The 15,246-nt window shown below is 49.1% G+C and overlaps 1 protein-coding gene across 1 annotated transcript; it reads left to right on the top strand.

The window, feature by feature from the left end:
- Positions 1-467: 467 nt before the first annotated feature.
- Positions 468-14,587, top strand: LOC125756613 (uncharacterized; the record flags this gene model as incomplete). The annotated part of the gene is made up of 5 exons (XM_049411512.1): positions 468-2,366; positions 8,106-8,357; positions 10,168-10,422; positions 11,897-12,178; positions 14,494-14,587. Coding segments are annotated over exons 1-5 (2,782 nt in total), but the record flags the coding sequence as incomplete, so codon positions are not given.
- Positions 14,588-15,246: the final 659 nt, after the last annotated feature.

The following is a 15,246-nucleotide window of genomic DNA, read 5'->3' as shown; positions in this document are numbered from 1 at the left end:
GCGGTCGAATTTCGATGACAGCGAAATACAGGCCCGCGTTTTGTACAATCTCAGTGCACGTTAAGGACCGCCAGATGGTCGAAATTTCAGATGTCATCCACTACGGCGCGCCTCATATCATATCGTCGCTCTGGCACGTAAAATCCCACATATTATTATGACGGTAACCGCGTTGCAAATCACGTCAGCGTCTTATCTATAGGGTCTAGCGATGTAAACGTCGTCCGGGTTTTCATGGTGTTCCTATCTGTAAGATACGTTTCCGTTACAGAATACTGGCGCACTCTCAGTTGCGTTCCTGAGTGGCAGCCGTAGATATTCTGCTGTGCAAAGAACTGCTGGGCCAGTTCAGTACAGCCCGCCAAGCGAACAAGAGCCATCGGGAACGAGCAGTATCTCCGCTAAGCGCAGTCACTACGGCATGCGCTAACGCTTCGGGCTGCCAGAAAGCATAACGGATATCCGATATGCCACCAAAGCAAGCGCGAAAATCGTCCTCGGTCCCAAAAGCCGCAGCAGTCTCCCGCGCCATCGATCATCTTAATATGCAGCAAGAAAATGACAGCCTTCTGCGCCTTCCCGATCACCTCCTGGGCGCCATATTGGAGCTACTCGAATGGAAGCAGCGGCAGACATTGGCGAACACGTGCCGACGGTTGAGGAACCTCGTCAACGGTGCCCAGTGGCTGCGCTGCGCACGTTTCACCCTGCAGGATACGCCGGCTGTCTTCACTTCCCTAATGGTCCCTCCCATAACCGACATCATCGTCGAGTTAGACGTCCGCTTCTACGTCACGGCCAAGCAGGAGCAGCTCGTCAAAGCGATTTCGCAGTGCACAAACCTCGTCGTGCTGCGCTGCGTTCACAGCCGTATCCTTTCCATGTCAGTGGTTCTGCTCCTCTGGAAAAAACTACGAAGACTGGAGTGCTTGCACTGGTCTGTGTCAGAAGTGAAGGCTGTCAGCGTCAAAGCATCCGATTTTACAGCCGAGAATTCGGAGGACTCGGCTCGTTGCGACTGCTCCATCATGCCGCCGAAACTGAAGTCGATGTACGTCGAAGTCGTCTCCACCGTCGTAAACGAGAACTTCATCTGTTTGATCTTAAGGCACTGCCACGCCCTGAAATCGCTGCACTTTCACGAGCGTGAAAGCATAAGCGAGCCCTCCAGAGTCTCCAGTATGGCTTCCGAAGCCCTGCGCGCCTACCGCGAGGGCACAGATGACCGCTTCGAAGAGTTTACTTACACCGCGGACCGCACACCCACCGACGCAGTGCTACCGAAAAACGTCGCTGTGCCACAAGATTTCGCAGACTTCGGCTTGGGTTTCGAAGTGCACAAGAGTGTCACGTTACGAATGGTTCCGTCGCGCAGTCGCAGCTGGGTCTCTCTCGCCGAGCTCGATTCCGTCTATGCCGAGAATGCGACTAAGCACGCGCAGCTGACAGTCTTCATCGGCGATTTCCAATGCGAGACCATGAACCGACTGAACGAATGGTGGCGCGGAAACAAATTCCGTCTTATCAGATGTCTCGCAATCGTACCAGCCAGTGGTGTAGCCGCCTCAATTCAGTGCACCATGCGCAACCAGTCGTCCCTGTGCAATTTCCTCCGTTCTTGCATCGCCCTTGTGGAGCTCAACCTTTCCGCGTTCCACTTCCGCAAGAACTTCAATTGGAGTTCATTGCTCGCCACCGGAGGTCTGCACAACATCCGCTCCTTGGCGCTTGCCGCCTGCGCTCTGTGCAGACCGGAACATCTTCAGCTTCTCGGTGGGGCGTCTTTCAAGCTCCGCGAATTGGACGTCCGTTTCTTCCCGCAGGAAGCGCCCAACTGTGTGGTCTGCCTTCTGGCGACCACGTGCGACGACGTCGCCCTGGCACCGCTTCGTTCCCTGAACCACCTGGAGCGCCTCACTCTCTGCGAGTTATCCCACGCCCGCAGTCTGCGCTTCTTGCTCGGCTGCGCCTCGATTCGAGAACTGCGACTGCGCAACATGGGCGTCTGGTGCAAGGGGTCGGACCAGGACATAAAGCCCCTCGTTTCCCTCTGGCCTCGGCTCCGCGTGGCTAAGTTTGAGGGTGCCACGTCTTTCGACAACTTTAACGTATTCTTCGGCATGCCAGCTGCACCGTTGTTGAAGCGCCTCTGCCTGACTGGGCACTCTGCCGTTTTGGAAGCCGCCATCGATCTACAGGGCCTGCTTGCCTTGCAGCAGGCCTGCCCGGCGTTGGACATCGTACACGTTCACGTTCACTGCCCGGTGGCGGGCGTGGCACACAGATTCTTTCCGAGGCATCCGTTTCTGCTGGACGACAACGTACCGGACCTTGACGACCCTCTTTGGCTGCCCACTGCAGACAAGGTTTGGCTGTGCGACTGCTCTAACTTCATTGGTTTGACCGCGCCGCACGGCGTGAAGTTCTATTAGACGGTGCTCTGTTCTTTCTGGCGCATGCCACGGATGCACTCCTTACGTGTGACCGCCGTCACGAAACGGCTTACCTGAAGTTTCGTTGCGCGAAAGTACTACTTCCGCGGCAGATATTTTGCTCCGCGCCTGCATCGCTTTGGATAGAACAGGGCTGCACGTATGTTGGTGATCTCAACTCGAGAAGGCTGTCTACGTTTTTCCAACGCCTCGGCCAGTAAGACCACTGCTCAACGAAGCGTCTGTCTGAGCTGCGACAAACACATGCGTCGTGTGTACATCCGTTTACGAGCGGAAGCGACGGTAGAGGGACTTCATTTTTTTTATTCAAAGTGACTGTCGAGTGGTTGTGGTCCTTCATTGTACTGAACGTGGACGCCGATTACTCGAGCAGCTCCGAATGGCAAGGTCCGCGCAGGACACTTTTTTGATCACGTGGCAATTTCTCTGCCGGTTTTAGTTTATGCTTGTTCGGTTTTATGTTTTTAACTGGATTTTGCTTTGTGCATTCGAGATGTACACATTTTATGAAGTGACACGGGGCAATAAATATACGCCTTATATGTTGCACGTATTGACGTTACTCTACGTCTGGTATAGAGCGCTAAAAAATATAGGGGCTCTTATCTTCAGCAAGAAGATATTGGCTGAGGTTTAACTCCTGTAAAGCCACTTATCACAAGTGAAAGGTATGTTTGCCTTGGCTTGGGAAGACTATGAAGACAGTATTTTATTAAAGTTCGTCTTTAGTGCAAATATGTACACATGCGTGATGTTTCACATATGTGTACGTCGACATCCTCCTGCACGTGAAGGCAGGGGCGTAGACAAATTTTTTTTCGGGGGGGCACTTGATCTGAATCGGGCAGGCAGATGTATGCCATGGCAAAAAATATTCTGGGGGTTGGGGGCACGGGCCTGGTGTGCCACCCCCTGGCTACGCCACTGCATGAAGGGGTCTGGTACATTGAGTGCAACGATCGATCAGGAATAATCTCGGTCTTATGAGCCAGAACAAGATATGATTATGAGGGACGCCGCAGTGGAGGGCTACCGAAATCTCGACCAGCTGGGATTCTTTAACGTGCACCTATACTCCATCTCACCACTACGGTTCAGCACTACCAAAGCTAGGAGTTGTAAGCAAGCCACATGCTTGCGCAGCAAAACATAGGTCGACATATGGGTCCACCTTAACATTGGCAGGGCTAACACATTTACCTTTGTTTGGCGTGTGTTACGTCACATCGATACGTGATACGTTTACTCGTCTTCGCATTTACGTCGTATGCATTCAATTATTTTTATCTGTAGCCACCGGTAACTGTGGTTACAAATCAACATGGCAGTACCCATGCAGACGCGACCGCGCGCTTCCATCCGAACTTAGGCTTGCTACTCGGCCTCTGCGCTGACAGCAACAAATAAATTGCGCAATGAGCAATCACTTTGTGCCATTTGACGTTGAGGACAAAGCATCAGCGACGTTTTGTCGTTATTGACGAGGTCAAATGTTTGTTTAGCCACGCCTGCTAAGCCTAACGCACCGAGAATTTCATCATGGTTGCAATATAGTCACGAATACAATGCTGTCGAATCATCAGGACATAAATATAAGGTGAATACAAGCGGCAGTTTGGAACTTACGGACCACACAGCGCACGACGACGACTTGATAAATTCGAGGCGGTGGGCACTCGGTGGGCACCAGCGTCTACGGTGCAGCCATGTTGTTTTTCTTGCAGCGGCGCCATCTGCTTGCTTTACTCGCCCAGTGCCTGCCTGCGGACGCCGCGGGGACGCTGAGCACACGACGCTGCGCGAATGAACACATCAGAGGGAATTTTTGGCCTTCCTATTGGCTCAGGGCCCCTATAGCATCCACAGTGCTGAAGGGAATTTCTGAGATGGAGTATAAATCTAGGCACACGGGCTCCCAGAATTATTCCTCTGAAATGAGGCCGCCGCGGCCGGGATTCGATCCTGCGACTCTCGGGTCAGCAGTCCACCACCATAATGGTTAGTCCACCATGGCGAGTGAGCTTTCACTGCGTGGATGTTGTTGTTGTTGTTGTATCCTCTGCCATGGCGCATACCCATTCTGGGGGATTGGCCAATCATTGATTATATGAATTTTAACCGCGAAGGTGTTCTTGGTCGAGTCTTTCATGTCCGGGATCCGTGGTAACGCTTGTGGGCATCATAAACGGGTATGCGCCACAGACATTGGGTAAATCCCACTACTCACCACTGGTCCACTAAAAACGAAGGCAACGGTTAGCCCAACAAACGGGTATGTGCCATAGAATTCTGTGCGGCCTCTCAGAAAACTATGATCATCATAAACGCCTATGTGCCACAGAAATTGGGCAAGTACCATTACACACAACTTCCACTGAAAACGAAAAAGGCAACAGTTAACCCAACAAATGGCGTGCGTGTTACTATAAGCACACCACTGTCACGTGATACTTTGTATTTATAAAAGGTGGTGGCTATGCTACCACCTCAAGGCTTAACAAAGAGTGTTTAATAAAGGGCAGTGATACAGCATATCGGAGCATCTTAAGCGAAGGCTTCTTTGTAAACCTGTGTATAAGAGTGCTATGGTCAAGATGCAATAAAACTATATGATACCACCTCAAAGCTTAAGAAATAGTGTTTAATAAAGTTCAGTGATACCGCATATTTGAAAGACTTGCAAAACATAGAAATGCATAAGTCTGACGAAGAAAACGCCACCAGCTTCCCAGTTGCATCGGGGTCCGCGAAGCAGGGCTGGTTGAATTTTTAAGGTTTTTTTTAGTATTGATAATTGATAAACAAAAAAAGAGCATACGAAAAAAGCAAAGAGTGGAACAACTGCTTTTCGATCATTCAGATCAGACACATTAATTGTTATCCCGGGGAACGCCAGTTCCTGCGTGGAGCTCCCTTTACATTTTTTCGTCTAATTTCTTTTGCAACTTTCACGGCCGCACGAATCATGGCCAATTCCCCGTAGTGGGTTTAGCCATTCCGCCAGGACCCAACCAGCCAGCCAACCAACCAACCGGCTTCTTCCAGTACCCCCTGCTCTGGGTATACGCGTGCCGTAGTTGACAATAATCACCATCGTCACCACTCTCGGGCACACGCGCGTTGGCAAACGGCCCGCGCCTTTGGCCCGGCGCACATCGCTCTCGGTAGCTGCTGGCGTCGAGCCTTCACCCGGTCGTATCAGCTGACCACGATACCACGTGAGCGTCGACGTCGGGATGCGCTTCTGAGAGCCAGGTTCTGCAGGACTGCAGCTATCGCTACTGGGGTAAGCGCCCGCAATAACCCATGTTAGTCCAGCGTGCTTCGAAAGTTTATGAACCACGAGGCACAAGAAAAAGCCTAATATTCCCGCTGCGTGCATGCAGCCTTGAATTTAGATTCCCGGTCTGTTCTAAAACGCAAAACTCGCGCTAACGACATGTACTGCGCAGTTCGACTGAATACAATACTGGGAGTTTTCTCAGATGTAGTGGGCTGTAAAATTTTACGTCGGCTGCACGTCCCCGTCAGACTCTGTGGTCAAGGTGACGCTGCGCCTGATAACTGACGCCCGGCAGCAGCTGTTATATCGCTCACTTACTTGGGGGGGCGAGAACTGCAGCTGTGCAAGTAAAAGAAAAATACCAACTGGTCTAGCAGATTAACACATTAATGATCCATGCTAGTGATGCGCACTGAATCGAACCGGTGACCTCGAGCTCAGCTCCGCAATTTCATAGCTACTGGAATATTTCGTGGTTTACGCGACCGGAGCCGCAATATGGAACAAGATGATTGATACAGGACGAGGTGAGAAAATAGTTGAGTAAATTATATTCTTGAAGGCGTATTTTTGTTCGAGTGTGGACATTTACATAGTTTTTGTTATTCCGTTGCGGAGTCCGTAGAGATGACATACCTAACAATCCGAACGTCTACAGGGCTATTAGACTATGGTTGAATGTCATTGTAACGAACACTGATATCGGTTATTCGAACTTTGGTTGGTCACGTTTAATTTCAGTAATATTTATTCTTTTTATAAGGAAACTGGGAATTCCAGAGCCGCTGCTATACATAGGCTGTAACAAGAAATATTTAGTTCGCGCGAGGCTCGAAACTAGACTGAAAGTTGGGTGAGTTGGTGCGGAGTCATACTCGAAAATGCGCGGAAAGACAGCCACAAAGGGAGGCGAGAAAACACAGGACGACGCATTACTAACAACTGAATTTTTTTTTATTCAGGATGCACATTTATATAACGCAATCCCAGTAATACCCCGCCATGACGACCGATAACAGACTGGTATACCTAAAGCAGCACGTCATCTCAGAGGGAGAACTCACACGGAAATCACCGAGGCCTTTCGCATCAGCCGAGAAGGTTCCCCTCCATCAGTTTACATGAAACATGCTTTATATAGATGTGCGCTCCGAACAAAAAAATTTCAGTTGTTAGTAGCGCGTCCTCCTGTGTTTCTTCGCCTTCTTTTAGATGTGAAGCATCTTATAGCGGAGTTCAATCCGGTGGTGGTGGTGTGCGGCGTGACCACCCTTGCTGCGCATGCGTAAGCCCTCTCCCCGCACCTCATCACCCTCTCCCATTTCCACCTCTCCACTTACCCTCTCTCCACTTTCCCCCTCCCCTTTGCCTCTCCCCTCTGAAACGCGGGCTCTACATGCCGAAACGCTGCTTCGCATCGCCCCAGGTCCCCTTTAGCGGGAGATGGTGTGATTTTTTGTTGTTGTCTTCCGCACATTTCAAGTATGAATCAAAACTCGAAAGGTAGCATAAAAAGGAAAATAAATGTTTAAAGACAACTCGCGACCACATTTCTTTTGAAATGTTGTTGCGGCATTGAACATTTGATTTAAATGGGATTTTAAAAGTTGCGGAAATTGTCGTTCTGTCGAAATTTTACCTTGTCTCATTCCTGTCTATTTGGTTTGAAATGCCACAAGGAGACAGCTGAGGCTTACCTCGATTCCCCTTTCTAGACCTTGAGAGAAAGCGATTCTACTGTAAAAGAAAAAAAAAACTTTCCTATACGTATAGTATATATAGTATATCTTAGTCTGTTGCCACATGTCCTTGAGGCTGTTGCGAACATCATGTCTGCTTCCTTAGATAGTTTTCGCGTGCCGTTAAGGACTCTGTCTCTCACTCTGCTGACACCTAAGCATGGACGGCCACAAGACGTCACTGCACCATATCACGCGCATGCAACATTCTGATGTTTGACGGCAACATTCCTTGCACGCTCATTATTGCTATCGGTCAGGTACAGTTCTCAGTCACCTTGTGCAGGACACTTGCGCGTGTCGTGCTATCGCGTTTATATTTGCATGTCACCCGGCATAACAAATTATTGGCTAAAATGTGGCCCTTCTGAGCTCGAGGGCGCGTGTTTGATCCCCGGCCATGGCGACCGCATTTCTATGGGGGGAGATGCGAAAACACCCGCGTATACTTAGATTAAGGTGCACGTTGTATAACTCGACGCTGTAACGATTAATTCAGAGTTCGCCACGTACAGCGTGCTTCATAACCATATCGTAGCTTTGACTCTTGAAACCTCAGAACATATCACGTGACATAGTGCCCTAACGCGACGGTCAACGATGACCTCAATGCAAACCATCTGTGCGCAGGTCGACGACGCTATCGCCGCCATGAAGCCGTCTTCTGCTGGTCGCCGCGCTTCGGGCGCCGCCGGGACAACCACCGGCGAAGCTGAAGCCGAAGGCGCGAGCGCCTCCAGCGGACGCGGCAAGAGCAAGACGGCCGAGGGCGCCAAGCAGCCTAGCGACCCCACCAAGATCATGAGGTCGGCGCTGCGCGTCCTCAAGCTACGCCTGGACAGGGTGGGCCGGAAGCTGTCCGAGCTGGACTTCGACAACCGCGTGAGTCAATGGCACTTCCATCGCTCATGACGTGGGCTATGCATGCACCAGGTCCGTAGCCAGGAATTTTTTTCGGGGGTGGGGGAGTGCGGCCCGTCCCCCTGGCTACGGGCCTGGCATGCACCTTATCAACGAAGGCTTCCTGGGTGCCGCGATAATCCCCTTTGGGCTGTTGTGATTAAGCGAGACCGCCAAAGATATGCACTGCCCAGGCAGCGACGCCAGCCTTCGTACTCCCGTGCAACATTCCAGAAAGTGGGGGCTCCTTTCCGTTGAATAGGTCTATAAGTCATCCTTTTATCGAACCTGGTAGGCACTGCGAAGGCCACAAAAAAAAGTCGACGCAAATGATCTGTACACACCGGCGATGTAGAACGGGGGCTTACGTAGGATGGTATATAGATGTTGAAGATCAAGATGGGGCACGTAATAAATGCCACTAATTTATATGTATACGACCTGCGGCGCGAGAGAGTGCCACCATTTATGTGCAGCTGCATGCGAATTTGTCACGATGTTCTGTGTACATATGAAGTCTATGAGGGCAATAACCTATCTGGGTTGGGAGAGCGAAGGCTTGGAAGGAAGGACAAGACCAAGAAGAAGAACAGACGCTCAACTTGCAACTTGCAAGTTGAGCGTCTGTTCTTCTTCTTGGTGTTGTCCTTCCTTCCAAGCCTTCGCTCTCCCAACCCAGATATGTTGAACCAACTAGCCCAACAATTAATTATCTTGAGGGCAATAACCTATCCAAGGTAATCAGGTGGACGGCATAAAGTGCAAGACCTTTGTCTTGTCCTTCATGTCACGATCTCTATAAAATAGCGGTTTGACAAATAATATATTGCATAAGGTAGAAGTTCCGGTGGTTCGTGTCACTTTCAGCTGTTTTACTTTTAAGTACAGACGAGCACGATGGCAGAGCGTGCGGATTGCGGATCGCACGTCTTATGTCTTTAAGTCTGTGTCAAAAATTGATAAAAAGAAAACCACCTTTCAAATTTATTCTACCCGCTTTTATAAAACGATGTGCCAAACAGGCCATAGATCATTCGCCTTTTGTCTCTCCATCTTTCTTTCTTTCTCCACCTTTGCTCGAATCACTAGAGACCCCCGTACGATAGAGCCATGGGCTTTAAGCGCAGTTTATACCATTGCTACAGGGCAAAAGTGCAGTTATCTGTGCACCTATGCATACCACAAAGTGTCCATTTTTAAACGGGTAGTCTCAATCCTCAGGAAGGTGAACCAGAGTAGAACATATTTTTTCTTGTGAATTCGACAAATTCGAGGGCGTCGCGAACGAGTGTAGTACCGCGCCTAGTACTAATGCTGTGTGTTCTGTTGAGAAAAGTCCGGAAATGATCCAGCAGCATGCAGAATAGATACACCAGTACTTGAGTCCTGTTGGTGGATATAACGTAACAAGATGACGAGTTGGGCTAAGTGGTATAAACGTTCATGATGACATTTGTTTTCGCTCTCCTGCCCACTTTCATTGTCCGCGTCTTCGGTGCGCTTCAAACTAATATCCTCTGTCTAGACTGCGATACTTAGGTGGTGCAGACAGGGCATAGTTTTTTTTTAAATTTACATTTCACTTATTTTCGCCCAACTCCACTTTATAATGTCTAGACAGAAAAGAACCACACGACGCAAACGTTACTGTCCTCTTCTCTTGTGTCCTTGATGACATGCCTAACCTTCTGTCATAATGAATCCCTTTCAGCTAGTTCAACTTTCTGCCGTCCTAAACAGGAAGGGATTAAGCAAACGCAAACCTGGCTATTTCGCTTTCCTTAATACGCAGGCGCTAATGGGCCGAGTACAGTTTTTCCGCGCCGAGAACTGCAAGCTCCATCAGGTGTTGGAGAACGAGCGCATCAAAGTGAGAAACAGTCCGGACAGAAGCTCGGGTGCAGGACCCAGCAGCGCCCATGGAGGCGCCACGTCCACCTCGCCCACCGGCGCCTCGTCCTCGGCCGGAGCCATCCTCTCCGGAGAACGAGGGTCGCCGAGCGGCGTTGCCAACTCGAACGGCATCTGTCCCACGCCCGTCGAGCGGGTGAGTAGAACTTCCGCCCCCAAAAGTCCGAAGTTCACTTGTTTCTGAAAGGCATGAGTGAACATTCACTGAAGATTTATCGGCAAATGACGTAAGGTTACATTATTACGTTAATACAGTAAAAGCTCGTTGATTCAGATTTCACAGGACCGGAAAAAAATGTCCGAATTAACCGAATTCCCAATTAACGAAAGCACCAAGAAAACAATAAACAAATGTCTATCACTTCAATACACTTTCATTTTCTCGATGAATACATAAATCCGGTACTTACTTTTCATAAGAGCAGTTTAAAAGCCGCAAATTTTGGCACTCGCGACTTTGTTCACAATATGACGACGGCTAACGACCCCCCTGTCCTAACTATCTCGAAACACGCTAACCCCAAATTAACCCAACACATAGTTACTGGCGTTACCGTACGATTCGCGCTGATGAAGATGGCGATGCAGTATGCGCCGCCTCGTTTCAGTTGTCCGCAAACGCCGTTTTCGCTCCTTTGCGCCGCACATTTGCAGCGCTTCGCCCTCGGCGCGCTCTGAGAATCGTCCAAATTAACCGGGTTGCGGTCAAATATGACCGAATTAAGGAGAGTTTGATTGCCATTGAACAATACATATGCTTGCCGGGAGCAGAGAACGCGTCCGAATTATCCGATTTTCCTAATGAACGGGTGTCGAATTAACGAGCTTTTACTATATATATGTTTTATTGCGCTGGTAGGACATGCGGCATAACTTCGATAACAATATAAAGGCCCATTTCCAGGACAATATACAGAAATGATCGGCGCAAAGGACCACGTGTGTTCATTGACGAATGTCAGGTAGGAGGCTGTGGTGTTGTCCAAACCTTAGTATGTGGTGTGAGCATGGGCAGTCCGAAAGCCGAGGCAGTCCTCTCAGAAAGTGGGCTACTGTAGCCTCCGTGACAGATACGGGGCATGAGAACAAGACACGCGAGGTAACTGTGCACCAGAGGCCTACTGTAATTATGAGCCGCCGCTATGGTACAGTGTTTACGGTGCTCGGCTGCTGACCCGAAACTGGCGGGTTCAATACCGGACGCGGCGGTCGCATTTCGATGGAGGCGAAACGTAAAGTCCCGTGTACTTAGCTTTAGGTGCACGGTGAAGTCCACGTGGTCGAAATTTCTGGAACCGTCCACTACGGAGTTCCCCATAATCATATCGCGATTTTGGCACGCAAAACGCCAGATATGATTATTATCTGCTGTAATTACGCTCGGTTACTTAGGTAATCGGCGTAGACAACGCCAGCCAGCTTATGCGTATCTTGTGCTTATCTTGTTTGTTAATTGTGTAAAGATTGCGTTATTTTTTTCGATCAGCCTATCTTCTCGTAGTTCTCACGTGTTTCGTCACGCCAGTTTCTCGCAGGTTGTTAGCCTAGGAATCGATGACTGATATTTTCCGGTTACTACAGATACTTATATCGCGTTTCGTGCTTTCCAGGAACCGTGGCCGCTGTGCCCTTCTGCGCCAGGCCGTTCGAGCCTGCTGGCCGACATGATGACGCCGTCCACGTCGTCGGCTTCGCTGGACGCGATCTTGGGTCCCCGACGGCAGCTGAGGAAGATGCAGCAGGAGCAACAGGAGCAGCACCCGGTCATCGCTCTGGCATCGACCGTCTCGCCGCCCGTGCCGCCGCCGCGCCTAGCTCTGCCTCCTCCAATTCCGGCCACGATGCCCGTCTTCACGTTCGGCCAGCCTCAGCGATCCAACACGTCGTTCCCGGTATACGATCTGGTGGAACGTCGTGGAAGTACTCTAGCGCACTGTCAGGCTGATCGCGTTGAATTTGGGCTTCTAGTGCAATATACTAATCATTGGCAAAGTATCTCGGCAGACCTTAAAGGGGTACTGACAGGAAATTTTCAGTTGTCGTTTTGTTGCGTCAAATGAAAGGTCAAGCCTTCAAAAGCCTAGAAAAGGTAGTGCTAAGCGCGAGTGCATCCTGAAAAAGTAATTACAGTATGTTTTTAAAAAACTAGTTTCGGTTCGTACTGTACCCTGACGTCACAACACGGTATGAGTTTCTCGTCACGTGCTCGCACAATGTATAGTGACGTTTCTACGGCCGCTCCGCACCGTGGCTCTGTTGGTGACGCACAAGCGACCATTTCTAATGTTTTGGTGACGCACAAGCGGCCATCTTGGAAGTTTTGGTGCCTATAACGTCAACGCAACTAGCCAGACTGCAGCGTGAAGTCATCAGAATCGGTACTGCAGCGTGACGTCAAGCTAGTGTCGATGTCGGTAGGTGCGCCACGGAAAAATTGTTTTTAATATCAATATAAAATACCTTATCGGCATTCGCTGAGCTTCACACTTGCTCAGAGCCGTCTCTGCATACAGGAGATTTGTATGGCGGAGTAAACCCGCCTTCGAAAAAAGGTGCCAGTACCCATTTAAAGGGACAGTAAAGAGAAAAACAATTTTTCGATCATATCAGTAAATTACTCTCACAGTTCCAAGATCACCACGCTTGACGCCAGAGGACGCTTGTTAAGCGAAAAAAAAAACGCGCAAAAAAGAAAGTGCGTGTGGCGACGCCACCTTGAAATTCCTGCACCAAACGCCGCGACGTCAAAGATTTTAACGGCGTCTACCGTGACCTACGTTGTTTCTAATCGGGAAAATGAAGTACATTGACCTCTGAGGCGGCCATAGACTTACCATACCAAGTTTCAGGAAATTTCGTTCAGCCACTGTCGCCAAATACGACGAATACAGCTTGAAATCCGTGACGTCACGCGCGCGCATTTCCGCGCGAGATTTTTAAAAATTAACTTTTACCTTGATTTTCTCCTCTATTAATAAACTTATGATGGTGAAATTAACGACAGCAAAGTTTATCAATCTAAACCCTTTCATTGTTTCACTTTAGTGTCCCTTTAATGTCATTACAAAGCATGCTGACGTCTACTTGCACGTACACAACGAGGCTAGATATCACATGTGCCTTCCAAATGTATACTCCCAGCACTCAGATATATCTTCAGTCGTGACATTAGGATACCGTATCAGCGCAGTCTGCAGCGCCGTTCCTAAGTTCTTGGGGCGATGCCAAAGATAGTGATTCTGTAAATTTAAGGTATCTGTCTCCGTAAAATAAGAAGTCTCATAACCTCCTCACTTGCTCTCGAATTGTGGTATACATCTGAACAACCGCAGCTCAAGGCGGCATCTGTGCAACTTTTCCGTGCTACCGATGGCAAAGGTGCTTGGTAAATATGACGATGGGCCGCGGCGGCTGCATTTTCGATGGAGGCGAAAATGTTCGAGGACCGTGCACTTATTTAGGTGCACGTTAAAGAACCCCAGGTGGTCGAAATTTCCGGAGCCCTCCACTACGGCGTCTCTCATAATCATATGGTGGTTTTGGGACGTTAACTCCAGATATTATTATTATATGACGATGGCGGATGCGTTTGTCATCTATTGCCGTGGAGACCCCATGGCAGTCTCATTTTTCCTTGTTTTTGCATGGTTAGGCCTGCCGACTTGCGTAAGCTGGTAGCAAAATACTGGCTGGATCATCAGGCAGATTCGAACATTTACTTCGCGGAACAAGTAATTTTATGTCAGTTTAGATAATTATCGAATTTTCTCTACGTGGGGTGTTGCAGATAACTGCATCGCAGTACGCGCTAAAACACGAAAATGGTGTCGCAATATACGCTCGACACATGCTGGTTGTTATATGGAGCCACTTTCATAATCCGGCGTTACAAGTAATATTTTCGCCATATCCGTTTTTTCACACGTATAACGATCCGCTGAAATTTTCCTAAAAACGATCCGCGCGTATTTGCGCGAAGCTAGCTTCCTTGCCTCGCTGTGAAGCTATGTTGTGAAGCCACCTATGCAAACCGGAATATGAGTTTTTTTGTTATTTTTTCTTTAGCTCCAAACATTTTTATTTTTTGTGCAGGTTATGCACGAGAAAATATGCTTATACATGCGTACTAGTAAGGCTGCAACCACTGGATCTTTCAAGAACATCTGTTCGGCATTTCACGCTCGGTGTTTTGCTATTATCCTTACAGGACGCATCTGAAGACCCGCTCTTCCTGTTCACGGATCTCTTCGAGGACACTTCGGACGAGTCGGTCAACAACAACCTGAGCATCACGAGACAGGGTACGCGAACCAGTAGTACATCTTTAATGCGACATCGTTAACGCCCCATAAGCGAAAATCCGGCGAGTGCCCTGCGAGCACGGTCGTTAACATCCGCTGGCGAGAAACTCACCTGACCAAGCGATGACATCACGCTGCCTTGGGTGCCCAGTTCTAAAATTGACTTGACCCACGGATAATTCCTACTCCCCAGAAAATTGACCTCGCCCAATTAGAGCAGTCAATTCTAAAATTGACTTGACCCACGGATAATGCCTGCTCCTCAGAAAATTCACCTTACCAATTAGAGCCCATGACCAAGTGATCACGTCACTGACATAGCCTCGTTGCCAAATGAGAATCTGAAGCGCAAGCTCGGATGACCAAGTGAAGTTATGTGACAGTGTAACTTCAAACGCGCTTCAAGGATAAGACAAAAGGAAGCACACTTCCTGTTGGCCTTGTCCTTACAAGCGCTTAGCATTACTATGTCCACCATACAAGGCTGAACATCGGCTTGGTTATGGGGGGGAGGAGAGCTCTTACACTTGAGACGGGCGTACGATCGTAAAATGAGTCTACTGAACGTCGATATAGCAGACCACCCAGACGCGCCGTGATCTCGCGATCTATGCACGTAAGTAGAATGAAGTGCCTCTAAGTTTTTCTGTTTTTTTTTT

The sequence above is a fragment of the Rhipicephalus sanguineus genome, unplaced genomic scaffold (assembly GCF_013339695.2).
Source record: "Rhipicephalus sanguineus isolate Rsan-2018 unplaced genomic scaffold, BIME_Rsan_1.4 Seq2969, whole genome shotgun sequence".
Lineage (NCBI taxonomy): Eukaryota > Metazoa > Arthropoda > Arachnida > Ixodida > Ixodidae > Rhipicephalus > Rhipicephalus sanguineus.
Note: the sequence above shows the minus strand (reverse complement) of the source record. Positions and strands in the feature narration are given on the sequence as shown.